Source organism: Eimeria tenella, genomic scaffold, assembly GCF_000499545.2.
Source record: "Eimeria tenella Houghton genomic scaffold, Eth_scaff4, whole genome shotgun sequence".
Classification (NCBI taxonomy): Eukaryota; Apicomplexa; class Conoidasida; order Eucoccidiorida; family Eimeriidae; genus Eimeria; species Eimeria tenella.
In genome coordinates this window covers 444,139-465,247 of record NW_013543334.1, presented here as the reverse complement: position 1 = coordinate 465,247, position 21,109 = coordinate 444,139, and the positions used below count along the sequence as shown (strand labels likewise).

At 48.7% G+C, this 21,109-nt stretch overlaps 1 protein-coding gene across 1 annotated transcript; it reads left to right on the top strand.

Moving 5' to 3' along the window:
• Positions 1-18,993: 18,993 nt before the first annotated feature.
• Positions 18,994-20,574, top strand: ETH_00034710 (uncharacterized protein; the record flags this gene model as incomplete). Its single annotated transcript, XM_013376769.1, has 3 exons — positions 18,994-19,083; positions 19,272-19,377; positions 20,432-20,574. The coding sequence occupies 3 exons, from the start codon at positions 18,994-18,996 to the stop codon at positions 20,572-20,574; spliced, it is 339 nt and encodes a 112-aa protein (XP_013232223.1).
• Between the last annotated feature and the right edge of the window lie 535 nt (positions 20,575-21,109).

Below are 21,109 nucleotides of genomic sequence, written 5' to 3'. Positions count from 1 at the left end.
ATCATGAGCCAAACGGAATTGATTCAGTTCTCATCAGCAGTTTGACTGTGCCCGGTTCTGCATTACATAGGCGCACCAGAAGCCGGCGGCTGAAACCGCCCAGCCACCGGTACTCATCATTGCGCCTCTGTGGCATTATTGCTGCTACTCTAGCCGCAGCCTTCATCGTGTTGATATGTTTTCATGAGACCAAAGCAGCATCAACGGGATCAGCACTGCTAAGAAATCTAGATGGCAGAAAGAACACTGAGAAGCTGCCTAGATGCCCTGTAGGCCGATCTTCTTGTTGAGCATTTGCAGAGTTACCAAGGAGCTAATGGTCATAGCTGGAGATGCGTCTGGTTCTAGTAAAGACAGGGACGTATACATTTTGCTGACACTCGGGTTGTGAGTGCAAGGGGTGTTCGACTTGCAGAACGTCCTCTCCTGCGAGGTGGTTTTTGCCGAAACCCAAATAGACTTGCGAAAACAGATCAGAATCCAAGCAACAAAGCAGGACAGAAGGACAGAATATTCTCACTGGCTTCGCTTATCACCGAGCACTTTCTCGGTGGACAGATTTGATGCAGCCGGAGTTGGGCACGTGGTTTATAAAGTATAGAGGGTCAACCCGAATGCCGTTCTGAGCTCAGTGAAAGCTCCAATAGGGCCACCAAACTCCAGTATTATTGGCACTGCAGTGCATTAGGAAGAGAATGTATGCCAGTGAGGCCATCCTTACCAGGCTAGGCCTCAGTCTTTTTCTGGTGTGGCCGATAAGCTCCTGAGACGTTGGCAGAGGGCTTTCGCCACGTCTGAGGAGAAAGCAACTGAGTTGACGTTGCAAGAATGAATCCGACTCGGAAGTGGGCTGATTTCAGGCCTTGATTCTTTGCAACGTAGTGGCATGCCGCTGAGCCCCGTCTCATTGTGTTAGCACAGAGCTCCTTCAGGAAGCATGACGACTTGCGCTTCCCTGTGCGGTAGTAGGCAATAAGGACCTTCCGCGCACATCATTTGCCGCTCTTCTCCATGGTGGAGCACAGTCGTGAGCAGAAGAAAGGATTTACTCATGCACGTGAGCATCCCGAAGAGCACCTGCTGTGCTGGAAAAAAGCAAGCCGTAGGACGATGGCAAGAATAGCATTGACTGAGCAGAAAATGAGTGAAATGCGAGTACGAGGCAGCTTGATGTGGCAAGCCTTGTTGGCACTTAATTTTGCTGTAGAAAGAGGCACGCATTGTTTTGTACGACGAATTGCCACGGCGAAGTATGGGCTCAATGAGTGCCGTCGTGAGGCTCTTTAGGGTGCTGAGCTTGGCTTGGCATGATCAGAGCGCGCAAAATGCGTTGGGGGCAGGCCACTCGTAATTTAGGGAAATCCGTACGCAGACTTAGCGTGTGGTTGCGGACTAGCCAAACACGCTTCACGCAACACTGCACAGTTGGCATCTAAGGTCGAACTGCGCACATAGTTCTTGGTTATAAGCGATGAAGCATGCCACTTGCCGAAGTGCAAGAGGGCAGCTTTGTAAGTTTGCTTTAGAAGCTGAGAGCAGGTTGTAACATGTTGGCTTTGTCTTTGCAAGGAGAAGGCGATGAGGCAAGGAAACTACGATTTCGTTCCATGAACACTGTTCTATTTAATGCAGTGTGCTTACTTGCGGGTAACGCTGCACATAGATCCAGCGTTGGGATATTTCAAGTGACATCGGAGGGTTACCGGTACCTCATTAGGTTGAAGTGTTACATCGCCACAGAAGCGGCTTAATATCGTGCAGCGAGGCCTACATGGAAGGATTGCAAACACCTTCTTTTCTAGGTCATTAAAAGTACGTGTGTTGCAGCCCGTGCGTTTGGACAACAGCCTACTATGTACCTCTTTTCATAGGGAACCAAGCCACTAGCAGTCGATTCCGAAGCACCGATGACCACCGCCGTCGTAAAACCGCAGTGAGGTCATTCGACGCTTCCATGCGCTGCAGAGCACGTTAGGGTTAGTAGAGCTTTTAAGCTGTTGAGAAAATTGTCTGGCTGCGCTAGTTACTGGACTTCGGTTGTGCTCCGCTTTTCGGGCTTTCTGCCGATGCAAAATAGGCGACACATGTAGAACAGTGAAGGGGCAGTGCTCACAGGCACACTGTGGAAGAGGGCCAGCGTGCTGTCGAGGCTGTTGATGGCCTGTGCTGTCGACAGAACGGACGAGGTGGTACACTGCTCCTCCAAACTGTAGGTCGCAGGACTTGGATAGGTGTCTGTGAGTGCTAGAGGATAGTGCAACAAATTGAGCAAATTCAGGGACTCAGAATTAGACTCTGTTGAAACGCTCAAGTTTGGGCTTACACCTTTTCTTGATCTTTGATGGTTGAGTGGAGGGAACTGAGTCAGAGTCTTGCAAGTGCAACAAAAATCACTGGTAAAGCTGGCCAATACGGAAAGTGCTAGGGTCGAGCATGCACTTGGAACATAAATTCAGCAAGTGAGCGGAGCTAGAGGCTTTCGTGCAACTAGTTTGCAGCAAGGCTCCAGAAACTGTCTGAACGTGCTGGCGAATCACCGTTTCGGGGAGCGGTGATTCACAGTGACAGGTTTGGATTCTTTTGCTTTTGTGGTTGGACAGTGGCGTAGGGTCTGTGTGTGCCCGTGGGGCATAGAGATGAACAGCATGAGAGCCTTGAGGAATGTAAAAAGTAAGCTTTTGTGGTGACCACCAGAGAACTGGCGGTGCGTATTCAGGCTGGAGTAGCTTTTCTACGTCATGGTACGGTGCCCATGAAACGGGCTAAATGCACCACAGTTGCAAAGGAGAGGAACTACGGTGGCGGAAACTGGTTATGCGTCGAGAGAAACACTGTGTTCATTTGTCGCAGATTATGAGAGGAGCCAAACGGCTCAGCTACTTGTGAACATTTTACACTGGGAATGCTTTTGCGCTCTGAACGCGAATTTTCCGGGGCAACGCTTATAAGGCAGAGTTTTTTTGCTTCTACAAAATCTGCGAGTGATGACACTGAATTTTGTCTCGGCCGCGCTAGTTATGGAAACTCTTGTCTTTGCTTAGGTACCTCGACAGCGTCTAAGTGATAAGACGTGCACGATAAGTGTGCGGAGAAGGTGAAATTGAGGCAGCAGGGGGGCAACCCGGTGTGCAGAAGTGTTGAGCTGCCATCTGTATAAATTGAGACGCGCGCTCGGCGAGTGTGAACTTGCCGTCAGACTGTATGTCGAAATGCAAGCCTGCTTTCAGTTTTTTTCCGAAATAATGCTGAGGCCGAGACGCCAAAGAGGTGATTTTTAGAGAATCCTTGCAAATGCCTCGTCCTAAAGGACGAGGCAAACGGCGGCGACTTGCGCAAACGCAAGGTGGCGAAAAAAGGTGACAAATGGCTACTGAGCATGGAGACGCTAAGCCTCTGTGCCGGTAACAGCCCCATCCTATGGCTCTATTTGCAGCTAAGCGTCTTCGCCGGTGGCAGCCTCTCCTTGTCGCTGCGTTTGGAGGAACCCGTGCGGCGTGGTTTAATTGAGCCGCCCTCGAGTAGTGACACAGCAAAACTGCCTTGGCACACTGCAGGGCGGACATCAAGTAGCGGCAACAGGCGCTGGTTTAATCAAGTTGAAAACGGACTGACGCAATCCCAGGCCGAAACGGACGTAGTACCTCGCCTATTCGCAATCTTGGCACAGGCGTAGCGAAGCTCAGCATTCGCGATCCAGTTCTGTTAGGCACATGCTGCAAACATGCCACTTGCTCTCAATGTGCCTACAAAGGTTGGCCGGCTCCGCAGCATTGCAAGATTCAGGATCAGTGTTCAAATTTTGGTCAGCTATTGGAGCGGGGACACGGAATCTCCAAACATAAAGTGCTGAGCGAGGAATGCCCGAAGTGGCACGTCAACTGCATTGCTCGCTTCATTGATGGTGCAGGTGTGATATGGGTTTTAGCAAGTACGTTTGCGTGCCGTATCACTTCATGCTAATCTCTCTGAATCTGTTACTCGGTCCTCGATATCAGTTAATGACTGGCGATTGATCTACGTACCAAGCCGCCTCATGAAGCCTAGATTAGACGGCGTTTTGTACCGCTGTGATGCGGCGAAGAGCTACATGCAAGTTAAGGCATCGCAGAAAAATGGGAGTCTCTGGAGGGCTGGGAATGTTGTCGGGTTGACAATAAGTAATGTTTTGATCAAATGTAGTGGTTTCACGCGGTGACTGTTCACTGAGAGGATACTGTATGTTTGCGTCAGCCTAGAGTCGCACAAGCAGCTGTCGTGCTGTGCTGAAACGCATGCTGCTCAGGTCTGATGCAGATGTGTTATACAATGCCGGATATTTCCTGAGTATGCTCTGACAGGTCATCGACCCAAGTGCATCCAAGGCACACGAAGCGTTTGAAAACGATCTTAGTGCTTCGTTGTCTTTTCACGACTGGTAGAATCGGGAAGTGAGGGCGTGTTTAAGGAAGTGCGTGGCGATGCAGAATTCTGTTTGGCTGCCTTCGTTTATGCGATGCGTGTGCAGGATTTGAGTAAGTACCTGAGAAGGCGCGCCAGTGCCTCACTCGGTGAAGATGAATTTAGACGACGCGTGCAAGTGTAGTGAACTGAAGATACAATATGAATGCATGGCGCACCGACAGAAGACGTGGGGCGTTTGATGTGAACGACTGAAGAATCATTCGTGTTGTTCAGTTTGTGTTATCTGGGGATCGAACGTCCATGGCCATCCTCCCTCCATGTTGCTTCGAGACGGTTACGGGATGCACAGGATACGTGATGGTCAGCATGCTGTTGAAGTTATTTGGGGTAAAGAAAAGGTGTGGCGTGTCATGACGGCTCTCATGAGACGTAATTCCGCACCCTTGACGCAGCTGTTTGAGACGCACGCTTCGAACATGTAGCGGTTGCTTTGTTACCGAAGGTTGACGGGTGTGCATCATGGGTTTCAGGTGTCCTTCCCTGCTCCAAAGTTTCGCATGTTAACCGGTAGCATATTGAAACAGACGAATATCGAGGCTTGAACAGCTCTGTTGGAATACCATAGCCAGGATTTTAAGGGGTTCATTTGGTTTCTCCATGGTGCTCCGACTGCGAGGGCTTAGCAAGTATGTTTGCGTGCCACGGCACGTTTTGCTCTTTTGCCATAATGCGTCACTTCGCTCTCGATATCAAGTAAAGACTGACGACTAATTAGTGTGATAAGCTGCCTCGTTAGACCGATCCGGGGTAATTTTGTGCGACTGCGCAGTGGTGAAGAGCTACAGACAAGTGGGGAGTAGCGGACAGCTGGACTACTTGAAATTCTTAGATAGCTGGACAGATTACGGGACCGTCAATATGTGATAACTTGGTCTGACGCAGTGGCGGTTGAGGGGAACTTTGACTGAGCGATACTGTCCGTCGGCATTAGCAGTTGTTGTGCTGCGCTGAAAAGACATGCTGCTCAGCTATGCTGCAGCAGTGATGTATAGTGCAGGATGTCACATGATTATACTCTGACAAGGCCTCGACCCAAGTGCACCCAAGGTACACGGAGCGTTTGGAAACGACCTTAGTGCTTTGTTGTTTTTTCACGACCGGTAGAATCGAGAAGTGAGGGCGTGTTTAAGGAAGTGCGTGGCGATGCAGAATTCTGTTTGGCTGCCTTCGTTTATGCGATGCGTGTGCAGGATTTGAGTAAGTACCTGAGAAGGCGCGCCAGTGCCTCACTCGGTGACTGTTTGCAGTGAAGATGAATTTAGACGACGCGTGCAAGTGTAGTGAACTGAAGATACAATATGAAGGCATGGCGCACCGACAGAAGACGTGGGGCGTTTGATGTGAACGACTGAAGAATCATTCGTGTTGTTCAGTTTGTGTTATCTGGGGATCGAACGTCCATGGCCATCCTCCCTCCACGTTGCTTCGAGACGGTTACGGGATGCACAGGATACGTGATGGTCAGCGTGCTGTTGAGGTTATTTGGGGTAAAGAAAAGGTGTGGCGTGTCATGACGGCTCTCATGAGACGTAATTCCGCACCCTTGACGCAGCTGTTTGAGACGCACGCTTCGAACATGTAGCGGTTGCTTTGTTACCGAAGGTTGACGGGTGTGCATCATGGGTTTCAGGTGTCCTTCCCTGCTCCAAAGTTTCGCATGTTAACCGGTAGCATATTGAAACAGACGAATATCGAGGCTTGAACAGCTCTGTTGGAATACCATAGCCAGGATTTTAAGGGGTTCATTTGGTTTCTCCATGGTGCTCCGACTGCGAGGGCTTAGCAAGTATGTTTGCGTGCCACGGCACGTTTTGCTCTTTTGCCATAATGCGTCACTTCGCTCTCGATATCAAGTAAAGACTGACGACTAATTAGTGTGATAAGCTGCCTCGTTAGACCGATCCGGGGTAATTTTGTGCGACTGCGCAGTGGTGAAGAGCTACAGACAAGTGGGGAGTAGCGGACAGCTGGACTACTTGAAATTCTTAGATAGCTGGACAGATTACGGGACCGTCAATATGTGATAACTTGGTCTGACGCAGTGGCGGTTGAGGGGAACTTTGACTGAGCGATACTGTCCGTCGGCATTAGCAGTTGTTGTGCTGCGCCGAAAAGACATGCTGCTCAGCTATGCTACAGCAGTGATGTATAGTGCAGGATGTCACATGATTATACTCTGACAAGGCCTCGACCCAAGTGCACCCAAGGTACACGGAGCGTTTGGAAACGACCTTAGTGCTTTGTTGTTTTTTCACGACCGGTAGAATCGAGAAGTGAGGGCGTGTTTAAGGAAGTGCGTGGCGATGCAGAATTCTGTTTGGCTGCCTTCGTTTATGCGATGCGTGTGCAGGATTTGAGTAAGTACCTGAGAAGGCGCGCCAGTGCCTCACTCGGTGACTGTTTGCAGTGAAGATGAATTTAGACGACGCGTGCAAGTGTAGTGAACTGAAGATACAATATGAAGGCATGGCGCACCGACAGAAGACGTGGGGCGTTTGATGTGAACGACTGAAGAATCATTCGTGTTGTTCAGTTTGTGTTGTCTGGGGATCGAACGTCCATGGCCATCCTCCCTCCATGTTGCTTCGAGACGGTTACGGGATGCACAGGATACGTGATGGTCAGCGTGCTGTTGAGGTTATTTGGGGTAAAGAAAAGGTGTGGCGTGTCATGACGGCTCTCATGAGACGTAATTCCGCACCCTTGACGCAGCTGTTTGAGACGCACGCTTCGAACATGTAGCGGTTGCATTGTTACCGAAGGTTGACAGACCTTTTCACGCATGGCAGAATCCCGACTGTACATTCACATGCTTGTTGACGAGGCGAATAGAAGCGCAGAGTATATGCACATGAGACGCTATATAGGGGTATTCCGTGGGTGGACTGTCAAAGGCTTTATCTAGTTTTTCATTTTTCTTTAGTGCTGTTGCGGGGCAGGGATTCAGCTAGTAAGTTCGCACGGTAAAGTACACTGCTTTTGTTTCTCTGAATCAGACAGCAGCTTATTGACATCCAGAAAAGGAGAGCGCCGGCGTGTTGATGGCCTATTACTGACTCAGTAGCTGCAGTGTTTTGTGCAGTTCCCAATTGGCTAAGACACATAGCAGGGGCACCACAGACTATCTGCCTTTAAAAGATCGGATGAGCCGGCCCTCATTCAATTTAACCTTGTTTGCTTACTGTAACTAGTCAAATCCAACTAAAGTGGGACATTTTGCTTGCGTGAACCTAGAGCGGCACACGTAACTGTTATGCTATGTTGACGAGACATGCTGCTTAGCTATGATAAAGACGTGATGTACAGTGACAGATGCTGCAGGGCTATGTCCTGACTGGGCGCCAAGCTAAGTGTATGAAGGGTGCACAAGGCGTCAAAACGAATCCGTCTTGTGTTTCCATGGCCGCAACAATTAGGGAGTGCGAGCCTTTGGAAGGAAGTGCGCGGTGATGCGAAATTCCGTGTGGTTACCTTCACTTGTGCAATTTCTCCGCAGTACTTGAGCAAGTACCTGAGCAAGCAGACTAGGCATTAGTCAAACTTAGCAATCAAATAATGCTCAGCGACAAAAGCAAACGCGCCATATTTTTGTGCCTGAGCTGTTGCATTGTGAATGTGTGTGGAATGTCGAAAATTTCATTTGATTTATCCATGATGTTGCGATGCTGATGGCTTAGGAAGTACGCATGCGTGCCACACTACGGTTTGCTCTTTTGTCAAAGTGCGTTACTTTGTCAGCGATATCAATTATGGACTGAAGACTCATCTTCGTGCTAAGCAGCTTCGTGAAACATGGATTCAGTAACATTTCATGCGACTGTGAAGTGGCGAAGAGCTACATACAAATACGTTGCTACATAAGCGTACGGTGTAGAACAGAACTGGAGGGCTGGACGAGTTGTCGGGGTGTCAATATGTGAATTTTTCATCAGGAGGAGTTATTGAACAAGTTAGAATTTGACGAGAGGGATGCTGTCTGTTTACATAAGCCCAGTGCCGCACAAGCAGTTGTTGTGCTCAAGACACGCTGCGCCGCTATGATGCAGAAGTGATATACAATGCCGGATGTTTCGTGAGTATCCTCTGATGAGGCGTCGACCCAAGTGCATTCAAGGCACACGAAGCGTTTGAAAGCAATCTTAGTTCTTTGTTGTCTTTTCGCGACTGGCAGAATCGAGAAGTAAGGGCGTGTTTAAGGAAGTGCGTGGCGATGCGGGATTCTGTTTGGTTGCCTTCGTGTGTGTAATTCCTGTGCAGCCTTTGAGTAAGTACCTGAGAAGGCACGCCAGTGCCTCACTCGGTGACCGTTCGCAGTGAAGATGAATTTAGATGACGCGCGCAAGTGTAGTGAACTGAAAATGCAGTGTGAGACTGTGGTGTGCAGAAGGAAAGCGTGGGGCGGTTAATGTGGGTGATTGAGAAGCCATCTGTGTTGTTTCTGTTGTGCTCCCTGCAATTCGAGATTTCAGGACTAGAATGAGTGTCCCTGCTCGCGCATTGGGAGTATGGTGCAGCTGTGCGCTAACCAGGATTACAGCTCTCATGGAACAGAAGGACGGCGGCGACTGTGCTTGTTTACGTCAAGATAGCTTGGATAGACAAATCGCTGCTGATGTTCTTGGCTAGAAGGCTTGCACTGTGCACGTGGCTTTATAGTACAAGGGTGATGGGATTCCGTGTTTTGACTGTGGCATATTTTGGCAAACATGGTACATAAAATTGACTGGTGTTTTTGTTATGCCTTCAAATTCAGGTTGCCCTCTTCATCGAGAGCGAAGACCTACGTTCTGCTTGATGGAAATGTGAAAGAGCCATTTGCCCTACAGTTATTGTAAAAAGGCATTCTTCGAATCGCACATTCCCAATTTAGTCCGTACAAAAGAAGGTGTGAGAAGATTTAAGTTGGTGCGTCGGTGGTTTATCTTTCTTGGCCCACCGCCTTTCATGAGAGGGCTGCTGATGCGCTTCGTTAGGCTACATGGTGACGATTGTTTCGGTATTCATCCCTACGCTTAGAATCAAAGCGATGATAAGGGAGGTGGCATAGATGGACTTCAGGGATACAGAGGAGCTAGGAGAAGCTGGAGTAGCACGTTGCAATCTCTTCAGAGTTTTATTCTAGGGCTCTCTTAAGGTCCACGCTGTGAAACTACACTGCTGTTGCCTTTCCGCACCATGCGACAGAAAATCCACGAAATGCCGTGCGTAGATGCCCCGGCACTACAGGAAAGTGAACTTGCTGCAGTTAAGGTTGGCTTTGCAAAAGATCAGGCTTATGCAACAATATCGAGAGCATGCTGAGCTCCTGCGGGCACTGGGCTGAGGAAATCCTCATGTTTTCCACAATGCCTGTGGTGCTTTGTGCAACGAGCTAAATATTGTTATTGACCATATCGCAGTACGTCCCCTGTATCATCCCAAAGGAGTGTGATAGCTGCGTCAGGTGCTGCTCTATTTGTGTTCCAATTTGCGCGAATGGAGTGCCGGATGAAAGCTAAGTTTTCATATGTGATATGCAGAGAGGAATGCAACCGCTGAGTTTTGGCGGCGGAACTAAAGGAACAAAACGCTTATTTGTACGCTCTTTCCTGAGGCCCAAAGTGACGTAAAGTGGAGTATGCCCAGAAAGTGAGCGCTTCAGTTTGTTTGCTTTTTTCTTTGAGGACGCTCCGGAGACGCATAGGTAGCCAAGGTATGTTTAACGAAACCATTCTTAAAATACAAGAGGTAAGATCTGTCTACGCTAGTTTGCGGATTTGCAAAGGCAAGTCGACCGTGGGGCTTACGGATGAACCACGTACGCAGGTTGAATCAGTATGTGATTCTCTAATTTGTTTTGGTTTACGGGGTCCATATGTACATGGCCCCTGGACTAGGTGATTTTGCCAGATGCACATTTTAGGGCTTATCTGACCCGAATGAAACAGCTTTTCAGTGTCGATGTAACAGCTAGGACCTAGTAGCAGTGGCAATTGATATCTTTGGGTATGGCGTAGAGAGGCATCGGACACGTAGCGGAAGCGCGCAGTTGATACGAATCAAATTGCTATGCCGCATCTATGAAAATCGGCATTTCTGAATAAGTTACTGGACAAACAGGCCGAACACATTGAGAGTGCTTCTACTTTGTCTTGCACAATGGACGTGCTGTACAGTGATTTGGTGCGGATGCACCACTTGTGAAACTGCGAGCAAGCTTCCTTGCAGCCGCCATGAGGCCCTTTAATTCCTCAATAGCTGTAGTGGTAGAAAAGGGTTTCCATGAAATGCAGAGAAGACGATAACGCGAAGTTCCCTGTCGCATATCTGAAGTGAAAACTAGATGCATTTGCTGCTTGTAGCAAGTGCGCTACGGTATTTGATTTATATTTGTTCACAAGCAACCAGAAAAGTTTTTGCCAGACGATTCCTTGGAAGAACGGCGAGTAAAAAGCCATGTTCTGAAGCAAAGTGTAGCGAGCCAGGATCGGAAATGAACGCTGCAAGAATGAGCGAATCTCTAGGAAGTATGTTGCATCACTAGAGCACCTTTGATTGCTGCGGCTCTTCTTGAGGCGATTCGGTCGGTTTAAAGTGTGGCTCCGCGGAATTTTACGACATATTCCTTTGATCACTGCAAGATTGGCTTTTCGAAGGCGCTTTGTGCGACTTACGATGGGGAGACTGCCGCTCTTTTGCCTTGGTTGTAGGTGGGAACGCCGGTGAATACTGAACTGGCGTTCGCTATTTCGAGGAAGTTATGTTTCGCATTGTCTCTGAAAAAATATTTCGGGAGTAGCCTGCCCTATATATGCTTCGGGAATTCAGGTAAATTGTTGTGTGCAGCCTTGCATCTACCTGCGGGTCGGCAGAATTTGGCAACGGCAGAGGACTGCTCAAGTGAACGTGAAATTAAGGAGATTGAACGTGCAGCGGGATGTTGAGGCTGCTGGACAGAAACTACCAGGCACACCGCTTCTATTTGGCGTATTTATGGGAGCTGAAGAGGCATTTGACTAAATTTTGTCTTCTTATAACTAGACGGGAGGCAATGAATATAGACGTTAGAGTTGTGCGGCTCTGACTCGTCTAGGCTCGGGTTGGCAAGAATCCAATGTGTATCCGTCTTGGCACAGGGTACTATTTCACTTATAGGCGGCCTGCACTCATAGGCGGCCTGCGAGGAGGGCGTGTCCGGTGGTGGTACTTACAGATCTGTCCCCATGCGGCTCATGTAACTAAACCATAAGCGCAAAACATGAGATCTGGTATGAAAGAGTGTTTCAGGACGAAACAAGTGTGTGAAGTCGCCTGGTTCTCCCATCGCGCACTGACTCTGGGTGCATTTCAGCTGGTGCGTTATTTTAAATGTCTTGGGGCCGTTTAGTTGGCGCCTCGAACACCTTTACAGACGACAGTTTACGTATGATAAATGAGCATGCGGGCTATCTAGAACGTGCTTTGAACGTGCACAGTTAAGTTGGGCAACTGCTCTGAGCAAGACTACTGCTGACTGTTGTCAAGGAGATGCGCAATTTTCTCGGGACAATGTGGACATAGCGACAAGCGATGGCCTTCAGTCTAGTGAACTGGCTTACAGAATTTGCTGAGGGCCGAGAGCATTGCGGTCAATCGCGGTTTTGTTTTGATCGGAAGCTCAGCAGATCGCTTGAATTTGTTAAATACGAGTGGGGAAAGAGAGGGGCTGCTTGCTCGTGATGCTGGCGAACCAGAATTGATGTGCAACTGTGAAGGGCGCTGTGCTCGTTTACGAGATGCTCACCCCGCCAACTGCTTTGAGAATAAGGACGATGCTTTGCCTGTGGAGAACCAACGCGTTCAATTTTTTACGCGTTGATTGGTGAATATACTCAGAGCGTCAGACTTGGTTTTGCCAAATGCTACAATGCGCTCCTTGCGCTCCATGGGGTTTCTATTAAGCTCTGGTAGGTGGATTTTCAGAGTGTAAGTTGAGTTTGTGGACTCTGCATTCGTTTGTTGGTCGTTGATTTTGGCGCAACTGGAGAAGCACGAATGTTCCGACACGCCATATTGCCATGCCACCAATCACAGTGAAGACGTCGCTTGTGATTTGTGCAGTTGCAGCCTAAGAAAAATGCCAATAGAACCACATGACAAGCAAGTTGGTCCCAAGGGAGAGCGGGCACAGCTGGTGGCCTCCTCAGGACCTGTTTTGGCTGCCAATCAGAATACATCGCGGTTCTGGGACTTGATGGAACATTTGTTCCACACTGTGTGTCGTCCTTTGTAGTATTGCAGAGCTTTGTAGATGATTCCCACAACAATTTATCGACAAGAAGCTGATCCACGAAACTGCACGGTGGAGGAGATAGTGATGCATGAAGTAACGAATCTTTGAGAGTCGAACGCGCTATTAAAACGCGGGGCACTAAATGCGGTGTGCCATGCCACGGGGCTCTTTGAATAGTAAATGCAAGGCGAGAGTTTCTTTCGGCATCCTTGCAGTCACTGGGGAGCTCAAGCTACTTTCGTTGCGTTTGCTAGGCGCCCACACAGTAAAAGTGCAAATTAATTGGATGCCGCTGCTTGTGTGTCGAGGTCCCACGCCAGCATTCAAATGCTGCTGGGCGGTTGCTTAAAGGAAACGAAGCCATACAGTGCAAAAACTTTGAAAGAGGACGAAAATATCGTAGGCCATTGCCTACGCCGCCCATACTCCTAAACAAGGAGCTTGAATTTAGCGAGTGCGTTGAACTGCATATGTGCGTTCAACTTTTTTTCGAACGTGTTTGTGTTGCTTGGACATGGGCCCCAAACAAGTAACGCTGCCGAGCCATTCCTATGCGACAAGTTTAAAACCTAGAGCTGCAGCTATCATGCCTGAACTAAGAAGAAATGTCTTAGATCCCTGAATGACTCGGCATGCATCATAGAGACCTGTGAAGACCAGGAATGCATGCGTCTTGGTTGTTGAACCGGTTTGTCTCGATTAAAGGCTAGTTAATCTCGCGTAAAGTCGAGCCCACTGCTTGCTTTTAAAAACTCCAGTTGCTATGTATGAAAGCGCAAGGTAGGTGAAGGAATATGGCAAGGCAATGCCAGTAAGTCAGTCGATTAAGCAAGCTCATTGCAACAAGATTACTGAAGGCATGGAGGTGTATAGATATTGTGCATCAGTGTTTACCTAAAAGCAGTGGCGCGTCCTTGATGATCGTTCTCTCGATTGCGCACTATCACAAACTCAAGCACGCGCAGTCAAGTAGCCTTTCGTGGTTGCCCCAGGAAGGCAAAGTAAGTCGGCTATGGCTACTGCGAGCTCGCGTACACGAAGTTTGATTTTTAGGGCGTGCTCAGGTTCACTCCATCATGCTTCACCTTGGCAGGCTTCCACATTTAGTTTTTCTACCACAGCGGTGTAGGACTAGGTTTTCGATGGAACGCTTTTGTGTTTATTCGAGGATGCGTAAGGCTAATGCAAGGAGTGATCCAGATGGTGCGGTGGACTGCAGGTCGTTGATTGTTTTTCGTCTCGCCATCTCAGGGTTTGTGCTATCTTTCTTGAGAAACACAGGCGACAGTGACAGTAAATGCAGGTGAGCGACGAGAAAGGCGCCACTACGTGGCGTGAAAAGAAGCGCTGAACGTGAATTCGCAAAACTAATGTGTGTTCGCTCAAAAACATGTTTCTGAAGTGCCATGAGAAAATCGAAACTGCATGACTGAGGTGAAAGTGCCCCCCGTAAATAAATATGCAGAACGTTCCCAGAATACTCTAAAGTGCTGCATAGTGGTGCGTTTACGGATCCGCTATGTCGACAACAGTCGACTTCGAGAGATGCGCGGTTTTAAAGACCCTAAGCGATCGCTTATCTTGTTGCGCTGTGTTGAAGCTTTACTTTGGGAAAAATCGTGTTGATGTGTGGCACCACTACAGTCACTGATGCCATTGCCTGAAGTTCAAACATAGCCTTTATTAAGGTATTATCCGTCGTCTCATGAGGAAGGAATTAGTTTCGATGCCATCTAAAAGGGCTCCATCAAATGTACGGCTTGTGGCGTTGCAGAATTGCGCTTGCTCACTCTGAATCCGCACACATTGCTCTGGATCTGCACACATTGCTTGAAACGTCAGCCAAGAAAATCACAACCTTTTCTAAGGAGCACTATGCAAAATCCTTCAGCTTTTCCGACGTGCTATTGCAAGAGAAGCAGATAATATTTTATGCTTTCGTTTTTTGCTGGGGCAATTCGATCTGGGCTAAGCATGTACGCACGGATGCAGCAGATCATGGGACGCTCAGACAACTCGCAGAAACTCTTTTTGAGAAGTATGCTCTCGATGATGGAGTGAAAGCAAAAGGGTTCACACTTTCACTTGCAGTTCTGAAAAGCCGCCGCAGGGAACCTTTGGTTGCTGGACGAACTTGGAGAACGTCAAACGAATGAAGAGTTTGTTAGGAAGATGGCTATATGACTGTGGCACCAAGCACAGACGCGCGTTATTTGAAAAGTGTCAGTTGAGTGAGTGGTGCTTCAACCGATGCGTACGTTGAGCCGCAGCGGTGTGAACGTGTGACCCCTTTCGAGCATGCGAACACGTGCACATGGAGCAAGATTGACAGCACAGCAGGCTGCGGACTTTGTGGACTAATGAATCCTTTTGCTCTGTATATCCATTTATTTATGACAGAAACAGCTAGACAAAACAACTTTTGCTGAAAAGGTACAACGTGCCTTTAGTTTGTCTGTCGTCATGTCAACCGTCATACTGAGGACGACACACATATCGAAGCACCAAGTGCGATTGGATATATGCCTTGTTACTTCCTTGCTGTTTGTCAGCCGCTATCTGACAGCGAAGCAGTTATATAGAGTATCCTACCGATTTGTGAAGCTTGTGAAAGCGGAAATGTGCCAGCAAGTGCGTCAAGGATCCAAATCACTTAGCGCTGTTACTTTTGTTAGAGCTTTTTTTAAAAAGAATAAACCTCATGATTCGCAATTTGTCGGTGCATTATGTTTTTTTCTGGTGAGGGGGTCACTGCCGACTTGCGCACCTGCAAGTTGGCGGGCATGCCACTGTTGTTATGACGTACAGTTTAAGCTAAGCATGCCCGAAGTCCCGTTTGCTGTCATTTTCCATGCATCTTTTTATGTTTCCTTTTTGGGGCTTCAAGGAGCCTAGGACGGACGTTGGTGACAAAATGCTCAGTTACTAAAGCTCTGAATGCGCGTGCAAGAGATAACAACGCAACTGTGCGGAAACTGCAGTCTCCTAGACCAAGCCAGCTGGAGGGTACGTAATGGCCTGAAGATCGTGAAGGACTGTCTATGTTCTGGTTTCACGTAGATTTATTATTGCACAGTGACGCATTTTATGAAACGGGAAGGGATATAGTAAGTTTCGTAGATTGTCGCCTGGATTTCGCTGCGCACGATCAACTTCATGCCAAAGGGTCATACCGAGTGGATTGCAGAATTGCCAACAGCCTGTGAACTTCGAACGTGCATGCGCATTCTGGAAACGTCTTTGACAGACGAATGCACAGGGAAGCGTACGATGCAGCAAGCGCTACAGTATCTGGATAGAAGGCGTGATGCTCCCTGTTTTCTGCGATGCGCCTAGACACACGAGACGATGACGCGTTTCCAGCTGGTGCGTCGAACTTAGTTTCGATAATTCGTGATCGCGGCGGTAGGCACGGACAGAAAGGACAGAATAATATGTGCGCATGCAAGTGCCGTGGTTTTGCAGTTAACCTGGGACAGATGAAGAAGAGTTGCAGGACACCATTCAAACCCTTTGCTAACTCTTCGGCACTCACTTAGCGACACTCCGATGGCAGCCCTCAAAAAGCCATAGTTGGTGCATTTACAGAATCAAAAAGGACCAAAAGCGTTGCACCCGATGTCGTATTTCGCAGCATCGGCTGCTCAGAGAATTGTGGGATTTGTGGACTGATGAAGGCATCAATTGCTTATTGTGTGTTGGCTTTGCAGGATAATGCCGACAAGGGTGAAAAGCGTAGAAGTTCCGTTGGTTATTGCAGGATATCTGCTCGTATCTTGTCGCTGCGCATGCATGTTGTTTCGTTTAGACTGTCGTGCTGCGCACAGACAATCTGCGAGGCGTGCCACCATTGGGAAATATGGGGTCACAAGTAGCCGTACGTGCTGTGAAAGGCTTGGGTAATATGTTTCCAGAGTTCTTGTGTTGCTGTTCGGTGAAGGTGGCACTGGAGGGCTATTAGGATCGAGATTAAGTCCAGGGTGTAATTTTTTTAGCTGGTGCGTTGAGTTGCTATGTTCATATGCGCCACATGCTCGCGCAAGGCCCGACGGTGAGGGTAACAGGCGAACTCACGGCGTGCGCATTGATCTGCAGTCTTACCGCTTCACAGCTATTGAAGCCGGGTTTCGCGGCCTCTGCCGTCAGCAAATTGCGAAAGACGTGTATCATGCATCTAAGACCTTATTGAGTGATAACAATGGACGGAATGTGCGGAACGGAAACGTGGCAAGAAGAGGCTTTTCAGGCAATGCATGCAGAATAATGCTCTGAGTTGATATGGTGTACGTGAATAAGCCACAAGAAGTTGGATGAGAGTAGCTAGGTGACCAGACTGTGCAAAACCACAGCCATGCAGAATATTCCAATATCTAGAATCGAGCTTCTGCGGGTATGCCGAAAAAAAGTGCAACGATTTACACCTAAGAGCGCGAGCTGGAGAAAGGGCAAAATTGCCTTTAATTCTTGGGTAGCAGCAGAAGCATGAAGTACCTAATCAGGCAATTGTTAGACAATTTTCTGAATAATCGCAACAGGCAAAGATTTTGGATTCTGTGGCGCGTTGCGGGCCTAGTCTTAAGGTACTTTTGCTGCCTGCCAACTCCAGGAGGACACAGAAATGCCAGCTGAGTAAGTGCCGAAGACTCAGCAGAGAGGTTGGACTGCCGCATGGTTTACGCAAGGCAGACTGCGTATTTGTGGTAAGGAGGGCATAACGACCCAAGGCGGTGAGCTGCAATGCGGAAATGCCTTGTGGTTATAACATCGTTACGCAACTCTGCAGGCCATTAGCTTGCGAGCTAGCCGTTTGCCGGGCAAGTGCTCAAGGTGATAGAAGTGGCTGGACGATTGCAAAGAAGCAAAGAGTATACTTCCAGCTAAGATGGGCAAACGTCCTCTTTGAACAGTTGTGGGACCTTTTCTATGAGGGAACGCACACTGGCGGACATTCGGAAGCTGTGATAGTGGTATGCAATATATCGAACGAACTTGCGCTGAGTAGGAAGAAGCACAGTCTAGTTACAGCCGAAGATGTGATTTGAAATGCAACATTGCGTCGAGCATACGAAGGCAACCCTTCAGAAAGATAAGCAAACGACTGTCCTTGCGAGATAGAGAAACACTAAAATTTTGTCAAATACGTCGTTGTAGAACGGGTGTGTCGAGGCTATACAAGCATCCACTTGCGGTGTGACAGCTTGTTTCGAGCTTTCTATATATGCAATCACTGTCTTTCAGGGCCAGCGTTCCCAAAGAAGTTTGGCGGTCGGAAATTCAGGCTCGAGGTTCGCTAAATGCCCGTGGGCTACAATGCAGCAGCTAGATTCCTGCAGTGCCATTACCGCAAAATCAACATAGAGATAAGAGGGCAGCTTGACTCATTCACGACATGTTTCCTGTGTTGCAAATTCTCATTAAAAACACGCAACAGTGTGTGACATCCTTTGGATTCAGTATGGCGGTAGTAGGGGCTCTTTCTGTGAACGAGAACCTTATGAGCCAAGATTTCCCAAGCAAATTTTCAGAATGACGCATTGGAGGCACTATGCGCATTTGTGATAAATGAAGAAAGCCAATTCGCCCCTTGATGCCCAGACAAAAAGCACGTTTTCGCATGGTAGATTTATCTGCTGCTGGATAAGCCTGTGTGTGGTTCTTTTCTGCGACAGTAAAAGGCAAACAGTCGCTCACTAGCAGACTGCGTAAACGATGCTTTTCGCGCCGCGTACAAAATTCCACTGAGTAGCGAACTGCGAACAAAAGCCAGATCCAGTAATTTGACTTTGAAAATCGCCTCTTTCTCCACAGCGAGTGAAATAATTTGGGGAGAGAGCAAAGGTGGCTGACATTGTGGACTGAGCGAAAGACACGTTCATTCTCGAAAATGATAGCGCACGGCCGAAGTATTGAACCTTCGCGAACTTTAGTGAGTCACCGTACAATTTGTTGCATGCGTGCTATATGGGACGAGATTGAGCATTTTAATCTGCGTTTCTGAAGAGAGCGGGATGGCTGGAGTCCGGTCGTGAGGTTCATTTGCGGCCTGTCAGTTCAAGAAGATAGCTGCATTCCAGCTGGGTGAGTGGGCGCTGAGGAATCAGGCGAGCGCACGGAGAACCACAATTTCTGTGGAAGATATATGGTGTGCGGCGAGCATGTGCTGCGCCGGAGGGAGGAAAGTGCAGCGCGCATATCCATTAGGTTTGGACGCAGTTAGTGTGAAGCTGCAAAACGCACCAGTAGCTAAGCAGTCGTCCATTTTCCAGGCGATTTCTTGTGACATGGGCGGTGGCGACGGCTTGTGGCTTTGCACCGAATGGAAGGGAACAGTTGCTTTTGTGGTCTCCAGAACAGAACCAGACTCTGGAGCAGTACGTTTGCCGGTTGCTGGATAAGCCTGTGTGTTGTATTTTCGTTCCTAGGTAAAGCGTCGGTGCTCGTTCGCTAGCAGGATGCACACGCCGTGTTTTTTGGTCGTGAACCAGCGTGCGCTGATAAGCAAGCTGGCGGAAGAAAGCAAAAGCGGTAGTTTGATTTTGGGATATGCTATTATCTCCAGGCTGTATGGAAGAACTTGGGGAGGGCGCAGAAAATTGCTGACATTGGGGACAAAGGGAAGGATGTAATTGTTCCAGTATTGGCGTTGCAGGATGGGAGTATTGGAGGTAGGCCTACTTTAGGCGGTTGTCCCGCAATTTGTTGCGTGCGTACTATATGCGACGAGACTGAGCGTTTTGATCAACGTTTCTGAAGAGAGCGGGATGGCTGGAGTCCGGTCGTGAGGTTCATTTGCGGCCTGTCAGTTCAAGAAGATAGCTGCATTCCAGCTGGGTGAGTGGGCGCTGAGGAGTCAGGAGAGCGCACGGAGAACCACAATTTCTGTGGAAGATATATGGTGTGCGGCGAGCATGTGCTGCGCCGGAGGGAGGAAAGTGCAGCGCGCATATCCATTAGGTTTGGACGCAGTTAGTGTGAAGCTGCAAAACGCACCAGTAGCTAAGCAGTCGTCCATTTTCCAGGCGATTTCTTGTGACATGGGCGGTGGCGACGGCTTGTGGCTTTGCACCGAATGGAAGGGAACAGTTGCTTTTGTGGTCTCCAGAACAGAACCAGACTCTGGAGCAGTACGTTTGCCGGTTGCTGGATAAGCCTGTGTGTTGTATTTTCGTTCCTAGGTAAAGCGTCGGTGCTCGTTCACTAGCAGGATGCACACGCCGTGCTTTTTGGTCGTGAACCAGCGTGCGCTGATAAGCAAGCTGGCGGAAGAAAGCAAAAGCGGTAGTTTGATTTTGGGATATGCTATTATCTCCAGGCTGTATGGAAGAACTTGGGGAGGGCGCAGAAAATTGCTGACATTGGGGACAAAGGGAAGGATGTAATTGTTCCAGTATTGGCGTTGCAGGATGGGAGTATTGGAGGTAGGCCTACTTTAGGCGGTTGTCCTGCAATTTGTTGCGTGCGTGCTATATGCGACGAGACTGAGCGTTTTGATCAACGTTTCTGAAGAGAGCGGGATGGCTGGAGTCCGGTCGTGAGGTTCATTTGCGGCCAGTCAGTTCAAGAAGATAGCTGCATTCCAGCTGGGTGAGTGGGCGCTGAGGAGTCAGGAGAGCGCACGGAGAACCACAATTTCTGTGGAAGATATATGGTGTGCGGCGAGCATGTGCTGCGCCGGAGGGAGGAAAGTGCAGCGCGCATATCCATTAGGTTTGGACGCAGTTAGTGTGAAGCTGCAAAACGCACCAGTAGCTAAGCAGTCGTCCATTTTCCAGGCGATTTCTTGTGACATGGGCGGTGGCGACGGCTTGTGGCTTTGCACCGAATGGAAGGGAACAATTTCTCTCGTGGTCTACAGAATATAGGCAGACACTGGAGCAGTACGTTTGCCCGATGCTGTGTATCATTTTTTGTGGCATTTTTGTTTCTGCACAAAGCGTCGGCGTTCGTTAACTACAAGGATGCACAAGCAGTGCTGTTGGTCGTCAACCTGCCTGTGCTCAGTAGCAAGCTGGCGGAAGAAAGCAAAAGCGATAGTGTGATTTGGCGATGCGCCATTATCTCCAGGCTCTATGGACGGACTTGGGGCGAAGGCAGAAAATTATTGACATTGGGTTCTAACGAAATGCTGTGATTGTTTTCAACATTGGTGTCGCAGGACGGAAGTATTGAAGCTAGGCATACTTCAGGCATTTGCTCTATAATTTGGTGCGTGCGTGCTACATGCGACGAGATTGAGTCTTTTGGTTAACGTTTCTGAAGTGAGCGGGATGGCTGGAGTCCGGTCGCGAGGTTCATTTGCGGTCTGTCAATTCACGAAAGTAGCTGGATTTCAGCTGGTTGGGTGGGTGCTGCTGCGGAGTCAGCTGAGCACTTGGAAGGCCGGATCGTCTTCTTAAT